Below are 18,764 nucleotides of genomic sequence, written 5' to 3' on the forward strand. Positions count from 1 at the left end.
CTGGGATCCATTGAGACAGAGTCTTGAGAGGCTATATCTATATTGCTTTGTTACATTACTTCTGAGTAGACTCCTGCAAGTCTCAAGGAACTTACAGACCACACATGTCTTGTCCCAACGTGACACTACAAGTGGTACCTTCAAGGACTGGCACGTGTCCCACCACCTCTTGTACTGTCTCTCACACCCTTCAAACATTTGTTCTCCTGCTAAGAAATCTGCAACAGATATAAGGCGTATGTAAGGTGGCTGCTAAGCTCCTGACTTCAGTCAGCACAGTCGCAGCCCCAGGCACGGAGCGAGACGTGCTTGTGTGTGGCTGCTTATTATCCAAAATGGATTTTAACTTCAGCAAGAGAAAGAAGTTTGACACTCAGTGTTTACTTTGGTTCTATCTCATTTAGGCCAAGAAATCTCTTGGGCTTACCACAGATGAGTAAATCTAGGAAACAGAAGTAAATCAGGACAATGTGGACTTCAAGATGGCAGCAAAGAAAAAGAGGTTATATCCTGATGTGGTGGCTCATATTCACACCTGTGCACACAGCTGCCCAAAAGAGCTGCAAACATTATTCACCTTGGGGATGCTTCCTGTTACTTGGAGAATAACATGCATTGTCCTCCACAGTAGGTTTAACCAACTTTTCCAAGTTTACCAGGGGAAAAAGCCTATTTGGCAGGATTTAAGTGAGCTTAGACAGACACTGGAGAGACCCATAGTTGCAAGGTGGATATTGAAATTCTACTTCATGGGTCAATCTGTGGATATCTACGCACAAATACTGACATTTATGTCCTGGACAGACAAATGAGCCTACTGGGCTCAGCCAACGCAGGTTGACTCAAGTGTCATGACCTATAGAAATACGCAGTGTTCAGAACACTGGTGCAGCAGGGCTCAGCACCTGACGTCTCTGGTTCTGGATCCCTTCCAAACATCCTTTGTGCTTGGTTTGAAAACACAGTGCCAACATAGCTGAGGCTTTCCACATAGCTGACGTAACTTTAAATATACTGCATAATATCTCTGAGGGACTTGTGGTGTACCCAAAGGTGATTGGGAGGGGAATCTGGCAGTAGCTACCATTCATGACCACAGAGAATATAATCATGGCTATGGTGAAAGAACAGAGCACTGTCAGCAGTGCCATGAGATTTTTGTCCTTTCCCAGAAGTCAACTGCTGTTATAAAACAAGAAGCGATGGTGATTCAACAATGAGATCTTCTTTTATCAGAAGCTATATAAATTTATAGATAAATACAATCCTTAATCCATAGATATCACAATTTGAAATTATGTTTTTGGATCCTTTTATTCCAAAATAAAATTCAGAAATTCTAATGTTAATACCTTAACGTCTCCTTTTGATAAATTTCACACATCCTGTCAAATAGAGAGGGAGCTGTTTTTCACATTATGGTATTTGAAATCATCAAAACTGGTACATAAAATTATTACTGCTATCATCAGCGAACAATTTACCTTATTGGAAATCTTAGTAATGCTCTCTTCTTTTAGAAACTAGAATCTCTTCCCATACACTCTGAATGCTGTGATTTCATCAGCTAAAAGGTTGTATTGGGTTTGTGTGGCAAGGTTTTGGTAGCAGGGAGCTGCAGGGGTGGCTTCTGTGAGAAGCTGTTAGAAGCTTCCCCTATGTCTGATAAAGCCAGTGCCAGCCGGCTCCAAGATGGACCTGCTGCTGGCGAAGGCTGAGCCCATCAGTGATGGTGGTAGCGCCTCTGGGATAACGTATTTAAGAAGGGAAAAAAAAACCGTGGAACTGCAGCCAGAGAGAGGATTGAGAATATGTGGGAGAAAATATGTCTGAAGACACCAAGGTCAGTGAAGAAGGAGAAGGAGGAGGTGCTCTAGGCGCTGGAGCAGAGATTCCCCTGCAGCCCATGGTAAAGACTATGGTGAGGCAGGCTGTCCCCCTGCAGCCCATGGAGCTCCACGGTGGAACAGATCTCCACTTGCAGCCTGGGGAGGACCCCACGCCAGAGCAGGAGGATGCCTGAAGGAGGCCGTGACCCCGTGGGAAGCCCATGCTGGAGCAAGCTCCTGGCAGAAGCTGTGGCCCTATGGAGCGAGGACCCCAGGCTGGAGCAGGTTTGCTGGCAGGACTTATGACCCCATGGGGGACCCATGCTAGAGCAGGGGAAGAGTGTGAGGAGTCCTCCCCCTGAGGAGGGAGTGGCAGAGACAACATGTGATGAACTGACCACAACCCTCATTGCCCACTCGTGGGTAGAAGGGAGAGAAAATTGGCAGTGAAGTTGAGTCGGGAAGAAGGGAAGAGGGGGGGGAAGGTGTTTTAAGATTTGGTTTTAGTTCTCATTATCCTACTCTGATTGATTGGTAATAAATTAAATTTTTTTTTTCCCCCCAAACCAAGTCTGTTTTGCACATGGTGGTAATTGGTGAATGATCTCTTCCTGTTCTTACCTCAGCTGAGCTTTGCATTATATTTTTCTCTCCCCTATCCAGCTGAGGAAGGGAAGTGACAGAGTGGCTTTGGTCACCCACCACAAAGGTAAAATCAAGCTAAAATGTACTCACTTATTTTATTTCTCACTTCATTTAATTTTTCTCCAAGGCACATAGCTTCAGCAAACCTGTCAAAGCATAATGATACAGAATTATTCTAGATTAACTAGTTGTTCACAATAAAATACAGAATTACTCAAGACTACTTTTTGATTTGTAAGTAGAACTAGTTGGAAACAATTTTCCATCAGAAAAGATTGTCTGGTCTAAAATAAACCATTTCTGAAACAAACCATGCAACAAATAGGTTTACTCGATGGACAAAACAAATTTATTTGACCTTCTAAGTTTTAAAAATTATGTTATTTCAATTATAATGATTGGATTATCTTAAATATTTATGTTACACTACAATATTAATTTTAACATGCTACACTACTTGCAATTTTTTAACATACAGTTACATAAAGGTAAAATAAAAAGATCCAAGCAAAGTCGAAACCAAAATGTTTGAAAGTATTAGAACCAGGAATTTTCAAATTTCAACCTTTAATTTGCGTATTGCTGATGATCACTGTTAGTGCTGTGTGAAAATGTACACCCCAGTCACTAAGAAACCTCTCAAACAGAAGTATAAGAAAGTGTGACAAGACTAAATTATTCTGTTCTTCTACAGGTAGTCTTATATGAATGCAGAATTTCAGGTGATACTCAGTTACTGTTCAAATACCAATACAAGCCAAAGCTAGCCACATGAAGATATGCAAATAGCAAGCAAGAAGCAGGCTGAGGAGGATGGAAACAAATCAACGAATCAGGCTTTGGAAACTCCCTTTTTGTAGTATGCAAATAGCTTGACCTCAAATTAAAAATGGAAATAAGTTTTTTTAAAGTGTGAAATTCCCAGCAGGTATGACTCTAAATTAATTCACAGACCACTTCCTCATTATATTCAAATAATCAAATCTTCACATGGTATGCAAAATATTCTAATAACCAGAAGTTTCTTTTTTACCTTGCAACATTATGTTGCAGTGATGCTCAGTTCAGTGTTATTAAGCATTCTGCTCACTGTATGTCTTGCTCCTTAAGAAATGTGTTTTATATAAGTATATCCTTAAAAAGCAGCTGCCTACAGAGCCTTACAAATTTGCTTATATTCTCTACATTCCCTACAGTCTGCTAGAACTTGATGCCTTCTCCTTTTGTGCTTTTTTCTGTCAGTTTTCTGATCTTTTACAGCAGTTGCTGTCATAATTTTTCTCTTTCAGTTATTTAATTCAGTACTATATAAAACTGTTTAGGACAAATGGCATACATACCAGGCTTTCAAATGCCAAGTATATTCTGCTGTAAAAATAATGACAGTCAATTCAATGTACAATGGCAAAGTCTGAAGAGTCTCTGAGAGAACTGAGGCTTGTTCAAGGAAATCTCCATTGTAATAGTCTAAATAGCAATAGTTTAAAATGTAGAAGGATGATTTGCTAGATTGTGACTTTTGTTGTAGGACATTAGGCTTGACATGAAATTCTGAATTATTACTTGTACACAACCAAGTTGAGCCTCACTGAATGTGGCGGCAGAACTGTAATACTTAATTGTTAAGCAAGCCTTCAGCTGATCTGGAATAGTCTTGGTCTACCCAAAGTAACTGAGGAAATCCACAAATTGTATTTCTATCTATCTCAAATAATGGCAAAACAGAGTCAAGAAATACAACTTTCCCCTGGGGAGGCAGGATTTGGAAAATTGCCCTTTCTCAATTAGTCCATTTTCCTGTAAAACTGGAACAAGTTAGAATTTCAGGCGCCCACATTTGTATCTGCTCACAAATATTTGCTTTCAAGGCTGAATTCAATATGGCTAAATGGCTGAAGCTGGAGGGTTCCTCAGCATTTATTGCTTCTTACGTAAAGAAGGCAGAAGCCTTTGAAGCATCTGTGAGACTTTTATATAAGCTTTTTCCACTGGTGTTGACTTAGAGCACCCAAGCAGACTTTGAAGATTGTGTAAAGATCAAAGAGAAACACCCCAAAGTACCTCTCTCTTTCTTTCCCTCGGCTCCCATGAGCCAAATACTAAGTTCATCAATTACTTAGTAATTCCTGAGGCAAATCTCCTGTAGACTATTAACTCTGATTCATGTTCACAGAGAGTTTTAGCTTGACAAGTTGAAGCCAGCTATCTATCCAGCCCTTATTCATAGGTTCCTGCCAATAGTTGAATGAGCCATGCATCTGTTTCTCAAACACCACAGTTTATAAGCTGGCACAATAACATAAACTGTAATTTGGCATTAATTTATGACAGTCCAACAAATTCCATCTGTGACTATGAATCACAGTCAAACAAAATAAACCAAAGACATAAGATTTGACTGTAATATTGAAAGGAAAAAGGCTATTTCTGATATTCCTCTAATAAAAAGGTGATATTATATAGCATAAAGGTGACATTGCTACGAATAGTGATGATTGTTAGCTGAAAAGAGTTCATGTGTATCCTAGCTGAAGACCACTCCATAGAAAGGCTGAAGTTGTCAAATCATGGTTTCTATTACCTACAAGATAAATATTCCACGATGAAAGTCCAAAGTTAATTTAGCCACTAATTTTAGTGGAACAAATGTTTTTGCAAAGATTTCATTCTTTGAATGCAAATGCCAGTAATTAAATAATAAACATTTTGAAAAACAAATCTCTAACTCATAATGTAAACCAAAACAAACTCAGAGGTTGTCTAATGAGAGAATGGAGACATTTAGTGAATTAAATGAACATTCACTCATTTTTAATTATTAGAAATTACAATAAGAAGTGACCTAAGTGAAACTCATCCTTTCCATGAAACTCCTCCATAGGTACTGAAAAAACAAGTTACCTGCTAACCAGCTGAAACACAAAAAGCAAGGAAAGAAGAAAGTGGAAAAAATTAATGGAGAACAACAAAATGGGAACTAGATTTACATCACATCTGTAAGCTCAGTAGAATTTTACTACTGGAAATATTGACCAGGATGGGATTTAAAAGCTTCGTGCAGTACGCAATATTACATTGGAGTGGCTCAGCTGGGAGGATTTCTTAGTAGTACATTTCACCAGAAAATGAGATGCATTTTTCTCCTCCTCAGAGAAACAATGCTAAGACAACATGGTTGCATTGAGAAACAGGTTATTATTGAGTTCTCTGGAAGTCAAGTATAGGGAGTCCAAATTGCACAAACCTGATTTTGTCTGGGCATAAACACAGATTTTTTTAAGCAGGGCAGCAGTTATTGTATAGAAGAAAAAATGAAAAAGAATTGCTTTGTATTAACCACAAACTAAGCTGTAGAAGATCATCTTTTCGACCTTACAAAGCCACTTCCCATAGGCAACTGTACTAATAGGATAGCTTGAATCTATTGTCTTTCACTTGAACAGTAAATTCGTAAATGAGCTTCAGAGAGAAACTATCCTTAAGTATGTAAGCTTCCCCACTTTTTAAATCCAGAAATGGTACTGAGTTACAATATTGAGCTACTGCCCATGTAAAGAGCTCTGGAGCAGTAGGTGAAAAGTTTTACATTAAAAACAGTACTTCTTTTATATATGTCTTTTTTAAACAAGAAAAATGCTTTTCAGTATTTGATTTAATCAACCAATTACATTTGATTGTTTATACACAGGTAGTTACAGAAGAAAATATATGTATATTGTATATATATATGACTATGTATATTCACATCTATATGAATAATTTAACAGCCCAAGCAACAGTTGCAACCTTCACAGCCAAACTTCCAACCAGGCTCACTGACAGTTCACCATTCAATTAATATAAGAATGATATAATTAGCAAGCCAAGAAAATCTACCCAAAATACCCAGAGGAAAAAATAAGACGGTTAAAAATAAGTCATTTGTGAACCAAATACTGTTTGTGGTATGACAGAAGTGGTTATGCAACTATAAACAAAATTATTAACATGAGAGGCCTACACATAACGGGAAGCTATGGTAACCTTTAAACATGTGGTGTCCACACACTTCTTCCTCTGCAATTTGAACACTGGCTGGGTAACAGAGCTTTTGTGTAACTGGTAGTTCAGAGGCTGCATTCCAAATTACAGACTGGACTTGATATAAATCCATTTTAATGAACTCAGTAAACCTGGAGCTATAGGCATCTTTGCTAAAAATGACTGCAAATGGCAGGGAAAAACTGTCTTGCTCCAGGGTATTGACATTCACATTAGCACTGATTTCAGCAATCAGCTGATGCATATTAGAAAGGCGTTACCCAAGGTATTAACCTGAATCTTTTTGTCCTTTAGGGAAAGCAAATCTGGTGTCAAACTTTGTCGGTTCTGCCCATCTCTATTACATGTTCTGAAACCAGAAGGAAATACCGGTTTGCTTCATAGTAATAACAGAGAAAATATGGAAGAATTGTTATTAACTATAGGAAATGCAGGGCACGGTTCACAACTGCATTGCTCCTATTATCATGCTATGACCATGAAGTGTTCTGCTCAATAGACAGCAACATCAGAAATGATTGCAGTGTGATCATCTATGCAGTGATGGTGCAGTGATGTGGCATTATATGATACATTGTTCAGAAGAAAGGCATTACTAAACATCCAATTTACATGGATAAATTCTTACATACGTCTAATACCTTGGCAATTTTGTCCTTGTGGCTAAGTTATAGACCCAGGTAGAAACTTAACCAGCTCAGAAAAGTGATAAATAGCAAGACCTTGAATAAGTCACAGAGACACGGAGATAATTTCTTGCCTCAGTTTCACTGATGTAAATGAGTATAAGACTCAATGACCCTGAAAACAATGTCTTCCATGCCTATTGAGTGGGAAAATTGTGTTATTAAGAGAGCAGAAGAAAGCAGAAGAAAGCAGGAAAAGAAGAAAACTCCATGACAAAAGAAGGAAAAAGAAAAAACCCAACCTGTTAGTGGAAACAAGGGTAGATTGACAGATCTGCTTTTGGCATCTCCAATCTCAAAACATTTTATTTCTCTTGCAGTACACTTGAAAAACTGACACTGAAACAGTACTGTTATCCAATCAACATGGGCAAGTGTTGGTGGTTCAATTTCTGAGATGTTTAAAACCTGTTTTATAAAAATTCATGTTTTCAATGTTTTGCCATTTTCACTGGAAGATTTTGAAGTGTTTTGCCAGCATTAATAATAAATGTGGAGGAGGAAAGTATTATTTCTGGTTTTGAGTGCAAAACTGGCAGAGAGAAGCTAAAATCACTTGGCAAACAAGTTAGGAACAACAGACAAAAGCATATGTTAAACATCTCCTAGCTTACTGTCCAACTTGGTGCTGAAGCCAGAAAAGCATTTTTGACAATGGAAATTGCAGTAATTGATTCAGTCACATGGATCTTACTTCCTCTAGATAATTCATGATCATGAATGCCCTTACCACATTGCTTCAGCATGGCTATGAAGATGAATAAAACCAGAGGAAATATGCACTTATGCCACTTTCATACTCTATCCGGACTTTTATTCTGTCACCACTCAGTGCCTTCTGAGTATGAAATATCCCCAGTAAGAAAAGGTGAAGTTTCTGTACCAAGTTCTCAACAGAAGCCTGGGGTGTCTAGTAAAATTACACATTCCTACCCAGACTCATAATGGACTCTCAGACATCTGCCTCCAGCTGTATCTTGCTGTGACACTCACCTCAGTTTTAGAAGCTGTTTGTTGTCCTCAATGGTTATACTGTCAGCATGGTCCCGCTTGAAAACCTCAAAAGCTTCCTGACATCCAAGTGACATCTTTCCTCCTGTCCCAAGAGAAAAAAAGGGGGAACTACTTCAGAGTCATCAAAAGACAGACATTTTGCATTTCTTTAACTCCTATTTAGAAAAATATAGCAAGTCAGGCCAGGGGTCTTAAAGCACCCAGAAGTCTAAGTTCAGTGTTCCATCAAGGGGAAAGCAGTTTTGACAAAAGGTTTCACTTCCCCAAAGTCTGAACGTTTGAGCTGTATCATTTCTCAAAATAACTTAAAATGTTCATAAGTAAAACAAAACTCTGAAAATTTAAAATATGTGAAGTATTCTGAAGTGTGAGCCAGAGGCATTTTCACAAGAGCAAACTGCAATTTGCTTCTGTATTTCTTTCAACCCTGTTTCATATTGGCCCCTAAACATACCTGGAATATTTTCAGTATTCTTGGAAAAAAAAAAATTCAGGTTTCTTTTAATTATGTATTAGTGAATGTTTTTAATCCCCTTTTAAGTGAAGCAGGTATTCTACCTGCAAAAATGGTTGGTTCCTGCCTTTTACATTTTCAACATGGTGCTTGTTTCCTTTTGTGTGCCAGAAGGTCAAGATGTATTTAGCTCTCAGATCTTTTTAAAAGTCACTACGGAAAAGTATTACAGTCTGTATTATTTATCAGTTCTCATTGCTAGATGATCTACAGATCCAAGTAAGAAACCATGCATCTGTATTATCATTAAAAGAAAAAGTCAAAGGCTTAAGGAGAATGAAAGATTACACTGGCATCTGTATCATCATGAGAACATATACGCCAATAAATAAGCAAGAAGAAAGGATGAGACTTGCACTTAAATAAATTACAATAAAAAAGATAGTTCAGGAGCAGAAAAGGGGGAGGAACCTCACACTCCAACTGTGTGAAAAATGCAAAATAGATCCACCGACTCCAATTCAACTTCATGGTTTCAACTTAAACTTCAAAATGATATTCCTTAAATTAGAATTTGATTCTCCTTAGGTCTTTTTTTCCCTCTAAAGTCTTTCTTCTGTCCTACTCACAAACCTTCCTTCCTGCTTCAGAGCTATCGAGACCCCTAAATCCATTGTGCACAAGAGCTATAAAGTTTCCTGGGAGTTCTGTTGCGCAAGAGTTTTCTACATGTTTTGTGCCAATGGACCGGCATTACCAATAACATATGTATGCATGTATGCCAATTATTTTCTGGGCTACCTGCTTTGCAATTTTGATGTAAATGGGGATGACACACTAACAAAACATACCTAAACAGGTTGGGATGTGCAATACTGGGATGCTACACCTCTACAGGGGTCTAGCTCCGTAAGCTGCATTTTATAGTCACTCCAAATATGTTCTGCTGCCCCTCATCACACTCATAACATCAGGATTACTCCCCACGGACTTCAGTGAGATTTCTGTGGTGTAAGATACTGTTTACAGTAAAGGCTGGTAACAAAAACTAGCACTCAGGGTTCAATAATCAGCAAAAGTTTAAAAAACTTTATTCAAAATATAGTAGAAAAAATTGCCCTCTATTTCAGTCAAAAGAATCAGCACATCTGTTACTAATTTAAAAATTTTGAGTTGAAAATAGAACCACCAGGAATGCTTGAATGGCAAAGCACGCAGAAATGCTCCACCCTTTTTGAATAAGAAAATCAAAGAAATATACAGTGTAGTCTTTACTTCTGTGTGATCCAACAGAGCAAGAGGATTTAGGAAAATATATTTTTCTGTGATGATGACCTGAGAATATAACATTCATGTTTCATGCTTGCCTTGAAGAAAAACAGGAAGCTTTGCAAGCAGAATTTTATAGCATATTCATCCCATCAGTAGCACTAATTTTAATACGCAGCCTGAATTGACCCTCTAGAATTGCTTTTGTTGCAGAAAAAGCTTGTATTAAGTGCAGAAAGCCTGGACAAAATTCACGGCTGAGCCTAAAATAAGCGATGAAACACCCTTACTCATACATAACACCGCAATGTAAAGTATTTAACCCTTCTGGCAATGTGCTGCCTTTGAGAGTAGAAGTAAAAATAGTGGAAGTAAGTTTGGAAAACAAAACTATTATGTTGATTATTGCTTCTGCCTGGCAGAAATGCATCAACCAAAATTAAAGGTAATCTGATAATCATTTTCCAGTGCTACATTAAAGACACAGCAGATTCATACAGCCAAACAAAGCACACAAAAATAGATCCCCAGAACTCTTAGGAAGGGGAAATTTTCTGGTTTATACAGTCCATTTTAAGAAAATACAGAAATATATGAAGTAGTAAACACATTCTGAAAATGGTATCTAAGGGAAGGAGCTTAAGAAGGACCATTAAGATTCTACCTCAGCACAATATGAACATAAAACAGCTATAGAAGAATGTTGCAGCCTGTGGGTAATGACAGAGACGTTTAGGATGATGATAAGGGAATACAGCAATGTTAATACTAGTAAAAGACTGCAAGAAACACTGGAAGCTTAATGGAGTGGTTGTGTTTTCATTCTGCTCAGTAATGAAGATTATTCCTTCTCCATGGTTGATGTTGTATCTTCAATCAGGCTGTTTACATTTCCTTAAATAATCTATAATTTCATAAAGTAGCTTCACTTTCTTTCAAATGGCCTCCAGGTGCAAAGGTGCATTATGGACATGCTGTTTCTTCTGGGCCTAATTCAAATAAGCTAGATGTTCTTTTAAAACAAGGTGCTATTGAATTTCTGTTTTTCTCTAGCTGTCAATTGAAACCTATGTATAGCAATATATACATGGTATGAATAAGAGCAGAATTGAGAGAAGAAACCATTTGATAATAACACATTTTTTGCAAGGTAGTCAAACAGTTCAGCTAAAACTGTTAGACTTGTAAAAACCAATTTCTTTTATAGGCCAAGCAATTTCTCCCCTCCTTCTTTAACACTGTGGCATAGTGTTACAAAATAAATATTTGAAAATTCTTATCTAAGGAAGAATCATCATATCCTGCAGGATGAGAGCCAGAAAACACATGTCAAGTCATTACAAAGTGAACTGGAATAATCATTACCATAAAAATAATTCAGATCATCAAAAAAGCATAAAATTTTCTTGCAACCACATTTATAAAACCCCAGTTAACAGGGTTGCATTAAAAAGTGATAAATTTTATCAACTTAAACTTAAACTATCAACTTAATTTTAATTATACCTTTCCTGTTAGGTTGTGTAAATTGGCTGTAATATTAAATAATTGGCTGTAACATTAAAACACTCATAAATATGCCCAACTCACAATGCAAAATTTACAGCAAATCCATCATTATTTACAGCAAATTCAAACAGGTGAAATTTTGGAAAAATTTAGGTTTGATACGCATCCTGAATTTGAATGTTTAAGAATGTTCTTGCTGAAGGTTTGATTTCAGTCTGTACTCCTATCCAGCGCACTCCGCCAACTTTCACATTAAGCAAAAAGTTTTGGTTTCAATAGACTCCTCATAAAATGTGCAAATTACAGCTGTCCCACTGAACTTGGGTAAATCAGAAATCAGAATGACAATGACGCCTACAAGCTCTGAACTAGAGCTACAGGCTCGGAAATGACCAAGAACCAGAAAGCTTGCTGTAGCATTGATAATGTGCTAAACTCTTGAAATCAGTAATAATTCAAAATACACTGAGCAAAAACGTAATAAGGCTTTTCGATGTGGCTGATTACTTTTTGAGGTGACATGAAAAGATCAAAGTGATTTCAAGACTCAGTTGTACACCTACAGCTGGTAGAAGCCTGCATATCAGCAAAGGCCCTGGCAGGTATTATGCATCCTATTCTATCACTAATTTAGACATCATTTATTCTATGTGTTTCATATACAAATACTATTTACAGCCATCCTAAACAACAGCTTTTAGTGCCTCATAAACTTTAGTTAGGAAAATAAGCTAAAGGAACATGTAGGGTATAGTGTGGCACTGGATGCTCAATCACCAGAGAAATTATAGGGCTGAATGCTATTTTTAAGTTAAATAGCATCCACTGGGATTACCCAATGACTATATCTGAGTAGGTAAGAGCATGCAAGTGTATAAACTTAGACCTTATTTTGTTGCCAGAAGTAATCAAACATGGTTGTACGTATTTAAATGACCATACTGATTTTTAAAAATATCCAACACCCACAAATCCTATTGCAGCTTACTTTAGCGATCCCAGTTTATAAATACTAGACAATTTTTAAGGACTGTATTTTAGTGCTTTTTCATAAAGATTGCAAGAGTGCTCAAACTGGAAATGGCACTTCCAGAGTGCTGAGTCAGGCTACATTCTTTGTATTAGTTGGTTTGTTGAAAAAGGGTTTTTTCATGTGTGTGTTTAAAAAGGGTTTATTGCTCAGAGGGATAAGACCTTCATAAAGTTTAATGTGTGAAACTAACAGAAAACATTTACATTGCTCTTCAGTTAAGTCTGGAAAAATTTGTCGAACAATAGCATGAAATTGATATCTTCTCTGTCAGAAAACAGAATCACAGTGTCTCCTCACGACCCCACCTTGTAACCAGATTTTGGTCCCTGTATGAGAGCTCCAAGGGAGTTCCAGCAGCCCCCTCATGCCGGAGGCTGACAGTTTAACCTGCAAAAAGAATTGAAAACCACTCTCCAGGAGAGAAGAATTAAGGTTTCAAGTTGAGCTGTTCTGAGGGAGGAACATTAAGACTGTTAACAAAGGCAAACTCTTGGGAATAGCTGTTCAGACCATGTATTCTGATGAGAAAGGCAACTGCCCACATACCTGTTTTGCAGAAACTACGTTTTCACAGTAGAAGACCTTGTCTTGTCATTCCTATTAAGTGCTCTATTGGACAAGAATTGTCAACTCTTCCACTGAAATCAATAGGAGCAAGAAGTCCCTTTGGCTCAAGGAAAGCTCTCATTCAAGTGAGGGTTTTCTGAAGGATTTCAGGACAGCAGTTAGTGTGAATTATGAGTCTTCACGCTTATGAAGACTGTCAACCTGTTTGTGCTATTATGTATTGACACTTATTATCAAATATGAGAAAGGAACTGTGGACGCTTCCAAATGAAACTAAAGACAAATTATTTTGCAAGGCTTTGTAATAGAAATAAGGTATTAGACAATAATATTTTGTGTGTAAACACAGTAAGTGTTTGCATGTAAGCATAAATTATATTACATCTTTACCGGGATCCCTCAAGATATCATAGCCGTCTGTTCAGAATGGAAAAACATAGATATAACAGAGCTTGGGAATAATGAATCAACAAAGAATAAATACTTAAAAACAGGAAAACAAACCCAAACTCAACAAATATATCCCCACTGTAAAGCTCAGCTAAGTCCTTCATGAAAAGCTACCTTCATTAGACTGCAAATCAAAAATGGGAAAGACACAAAACAAGGTTGCTTATGGTATCTCGGCAGTGTTGAACTGCAAAACATAGTCCTTGGGAAAGTTAAAGGCCTCAGAGGAAAACCAGAATATTCAGACTCAATGAACTAAATAAAACATCAGCATAATTTAATTTCTCTGGCTCTGGAGTTTCTTTGTTTATTTACAGGGGAGAACACAGGTAAAATGAACAGTTTCTTGAGATTATGAGCATATGTTTGTTGTGGTACTGAACATTGGTCTAGGCAAGTCAGACTGCACTCCACAAGTGAGTATTTCTACTATGCAAACCCTAGAGTTAATTGGTGCATGGGTCATTTACCTAAGCATCATTTTATTCACATAAAATAAATTGATTGACAAAAACTATTCCATATATGTTGAGATAATTTATGAACAGAAGAGAAATCACCACTAAATGAAACACTGCAAGTGCCTAACAGCAAAGCACAAACTTGTATGGGAATATGTCGGACAGATATCAAAGACAAGTAACATTTCTACTGCAATGAATAGTTAGAGGTATGTCATCACTAAAAATGGCATTGATTTAAGATTACTAAAATAAAAGAACAAAAATTATACAAAAGAACAAATATACAATGCCAACTTTGTAAAAGTCAGTTTTTATAAAGTTCAACTGCAATGCTTCTGAAACCCCCCCAACCAACCACTTAAAGAATCCCATTAGGAGTAGGTTTTTACACGTACTAATATTCCTCTGCAATAGTAAGGCAAATATTGAACTGTATTTCAAAAACAAAAGTTGAATGAAGTACAAACAATTTAAAACAAGATGGAATTGACTATTTTAAGATTGTCCAAGATCACAGAACAACAACAAAACTCCAAATGGGATATTATAGCTGAATTTAATCATGTTGACTTTCTTCAGTTTAATATGAATGTTTTTAATAGCTTTACTTTTGCAACAAAAGCCACCTGACCTTTAATGCCTAATGATAGTCAAAAATGCAGTTTTAGGCTCCTTAGTGACAAGTCATAAATCTGATACCAGATTGAACCTTTGAGTGATCTCACTGTAAAAATATTGAAACTATTGAAATCTCCTTCATTTTCATCTTCTGGAAAATTAGTATAATAGTTTGCTTACCTGCCAAATGTTGCAAAGCACAACAGTAGTGAGAATTACAAGATAAAAGAAAATTGTTAATAGTAACTTAAGATACCATCATCGCCTTCACCTGATAGAGCACGTATTTTCCTCGGATGTGTTAGACTTAGTTAAAAGGACCGTTTTGGTCTGATTCTGTTTCTGTTAGTTATGGATTCTAATAATTTCTCAATTTACCTGGCATGGCTTCAAGATGCTGTAGAATATCTGCACTAGCATTAATGATTTACAGTGTGCTTACTTTTATGTTACTTATGCTTTTATATTTTCTTTAAAGAGCCAATGGGCAGCAAATTCAGAATGGGAACAGGGGAGCCAAGGGCACAGTTAGAGGCTACTTAGCATGAACAAAATGTTTGCAGATATCAGCAGTGAGGAATGAAGTACTGTATCTATTAATACAAACAAGTTTTTCTCATGTTATCATACCAATATTACTACAGAAATATTTTACATTTTGTGTATGTCTCAAAAGAGAAAAAATTATTTTCAGCTACTACTTCCAACCATTTACTTCTTTAAAGCTGCCTGTGAGATCATATTTGACTTTATAATACATACACACATTCAAAGTCCTTAATTAGTAGGTACAAAGAGAGAGCCTGAAATGAAGCATGGTAGGCTTGGCAGAAGCACAAGGGGTGGATACAAAGGAAAATGTGAAGTCAAACCCACAAGAACTTTAGGAGACCCACCCAACAGTGCTGCCACTTCTCAATAAATAAGATTCAGTCTTGCTTATGACAGAATCAGACATTTTGGATAACTTCTCATAAAACAGGACATATCTCTTACAGTGCACTGTGTAGTTTACATTAAAGACTGGATATTAGAAATAGATTCTGCATTTCCTTCTCTTTGTAGAAGTCTAAATCTGTTCCCTTCAACAGTTGATGCAGTTGTAAAAATTTTACTAAATATAAGAAAGGGGCAATACATTAGGCACTTGAGTCACCTATCAACTTTAAATTGTGTTTAAAAAGAAGATTTCAGTTAAGATTCAGTAATAGTAAAATAAACACCTACGTTTTGATGTTTTTCAGGTATTTGCCATGTTGCAGTAGCAACATTTGCCGCTTTGGTTTTAGACCTGGAAAAGGGCTTTTATGTTCAAAAACTTGTCTGCCTTTTTCAACTAGACCAACATGTTTAAAAAAATATAGAATACTCACAACAAAATTTGCCTCATTTACATGTTCTATGCTGTTTTGAGTGATAGATATGGTATTTAAATTCTCCTTTTGCATATACCTTTCTCAATTTTAGAAAAATGACTCTGAATGGTGGCATAAGAATATTTTAAGAGCTCTACCAAATGACAGCCTACATCAATGGAGTCATGACAGCTTGGACCAAACGCAAGTGAAATTTGTTGTTGGGGAAATCTGCAAGTATTTTTGGTGCCTGGAGAATTGTCTCCACCACCAATCTTGCTGGTAACACCATAAACCACAAAAAAGGCATATTTTGTTTTCAGAGCAGTTTAGCAGAAGAAAAATGGCTTGTTATAAACATCAATCTGGTTTTGGAAGCTTACTGTACTTTTAATTTCATATTATATTTTAGCTTTATATTAAGATACTGAGGTTTTCTGAAGTAGAAGCCTGTAAGCACTACATCTTAGGTAGACACAAAAAAAAAAAGTCTGTAGTGGTACACCATCAATTAGTACCAGCTTGGGGCTATCTTAATATTTCAGGTTATAAACACAGGAGTGCAGGAGCCGCTTAATGAGAAATTGGCCTTTCTTTTTTTAGCAGGAACTCAGGCACCAAATGTATGAGGTATGCTGAGGTAGAGAGTTGAGGGAAGAAACAATGAGATGCACTCCACGGTAAGCTATCTCTTCTCACCAGTCAACAATCTAGATGAACTAATTTTAAAATTTGCTATTGACATTCAAGATGAATGAGCTTTACCAATGCCATTGCCTATTCCATTTGGCAGCTGAAAGTTCACAGTTAAGAAATGAGTGAAACTTCTTTGTGAAAGAATGAAAGTTCATTCTTGCTCTGTTAAGCTTTACTGGAGTTTGCCTCTGAGAATGAACATAGTAGCCTATTGTGTACTAATGTTCAAATTTTAAAAAGTAATTAGGCATGTTTTCCTCAGCAATAACTACACTAAATTTCAAGCACTTGGCTACCAAGGAATAATTTTCTCCCTTCCTCAACAAGTCCTGTAACTACTATGTTACAGACAGCATCCCCTCTTTCTCATGTCACTGCCGAAGTTTTAAATAACAGTGGTCAAAGCAGCCAATGTACATTAATTATACTCTAAATATACACGCAAAATTAAGCCCTCAGGAGTTTTAACATATCTTCTCAGACCTGGGGACTTCTAGGCAATGTGATAAGCTCCAGAAGTTCAGCATAGTCAAAATGGGAGTCCTGTGCACATAAAACAGCAGAAGTTTAGAGAACACTTGTGTAACTTTCCTCAGGTGCCTGCATGCTCTTAAACACCTACCCTGAGCATAAACTGTTAAATTCTCTATGGAATTAAGCACAATGTGCCTCTTGCATTACACAAAAGGTGCATTTTAGTAAGCCTAAGTAGTTGGTAGTGCATGTAAAAAAAGAGGGCTTATTACCAGTACCTGTAATTTTTTTTTTTTTTTTTTTCATTTTTATCTGTAATGGTTTTGAAATAGGAGCCAAAGTAGAAAAAGAGGAGGTAACAATGGGACTTGGACTTATACATAAAAACAAACTGGCTAACTTTCCTGAATTTTCACTTCAGCTTTTCCAAACTTTATCAAATTGTTCTTACAAAAATTTTAGCTACCTTTAGCTAAAACTTCAGCTCATTATTTTGGATTTTCCTCAGCTGTTAAAAGTTTTATTTCTTTTTAAAACTCTTTTGACCATATCTGTTTTATTTTTAATGAAAAAAAAAATCTATCTTGAAGAATTGACTTGTGAAGGAAACACTAAATCTCTGTACACCATAAAAAAAGAAAAAAAGATTCTGAATGCTATATATACCCTTTTTTTCAAATGAGTTTTGCCAAACAAAAGTGTAAGTGTACTTGCCTTCCGAATCAGTGTTAACATAGTCCAGAAGACTGAGGAGGTTTAAATGATGTTATAGTTTGTACTTTTAATAAAACATTTTTGCATAGAGGCATTCATCAAAATGTTTTATTAAAAATGCAAATTATAGCTATAGCTAAGTTAATTTCACCAAAATCCTACTATTCACTCAAAATAGGATAAAGTAGAACATATAGCTCAGGATTCAAATCCATTTTTGGTGACAATAATGATAAATAGCATGCACATTACATTTTTAAGAACAAAATTATGCAACACATTAATACCATTTATTTTTAATATTCTAAGAATAAAACCTTCAGAAAGAGATTTGTTCAGCAGAAAGACAAATTTTAACTTGAAGATTCTTAATATACCATAGAAAGTTTACTTATGTTCACATGGTTTTGAGTTACAGCCATTAGCAATCATTTGCAATAAGAGAAATCCTGGCTCTATGGAAATACTGGTAAATTAATCAAAATGGAAAATATTTTAAGTAGTAATAGTCCTTGTGACAAAAAGTATATAAAGAGCTGGTCAAATTTTTAGGATATCAAAATGCACCTATACCAAAGACTTTTGCAATGCTGCTGAAAACTGTTAAAAAGAAAGTAATAGATCATTTCTATCGCCAGTAATTTCACTTTCTAGGAAGAAGCAAAACCGCGATATCTTCCTTTTGTTTTTATTAAAATTCTTTTGCCTGCCAAGGTTGTTTCCAGTGTCACTGAATATTCATGTTGATTTTATGTGACCTCTATATTAAACATGTATGTACTGATCCTATGTTAATGTTTAACTGCTGCACTTGTTCTGGGTTACATAAAGTGCAACATAGAAAAAATGGCTTCACGTCAAAGACAAGAAGAAGGGCTTCTGTAAGTATGTAGGTGACAAAAGGAAGGCTAGGGACAATGTGCGGCTCCCGCTGGATGGGGCAGGG

At 36.4% G+C, this 18,764-nt stretch overlaps 1 protein-coding gene across 1 annotated transcript in view; it reads right to left on the minus strand.

Annotated features, from left to right (window-relative positions):
* Positions 1 to 18,764, minus strand: part of KIF6 (kinesin family member 6) — a gene marked incomplete at its 5' end in the record, with an annotated part of 121,131 nt that overhangs the window by 46,536 nt on the left and 55,831 nt on the right. The window contains 2 exons of the mRNA XM_010289513.1: positions 2,565 to 2,620; positions 8,195 to 8,297. Of these exons, the coding sequence (XP_010287815.1) occupies positions 2,565 to 2,620; positions 8,195 to 8,297 (159 nt within the window). The remainder of the gene's footprint in view (positions 1 to 2,564; positions 2,621 to 8,194; positions 8,298 to 18,764) is intronic.

Source organism: Phaethon lepturus, unplaced genomic scaffold, assembly GCF_000687285.1.
Source record: "Phaethon lepturus isolate BGI_N335 unplaced genomic scaffold, ASM68728v1 scaffold13346, whole genome shotgun sequence".
NCBI lineage: Eukaryota > Metazoa > Chordata > Aves > Phaethontiformes > Phaethontidae > Phaethon > Phaethon lepturus.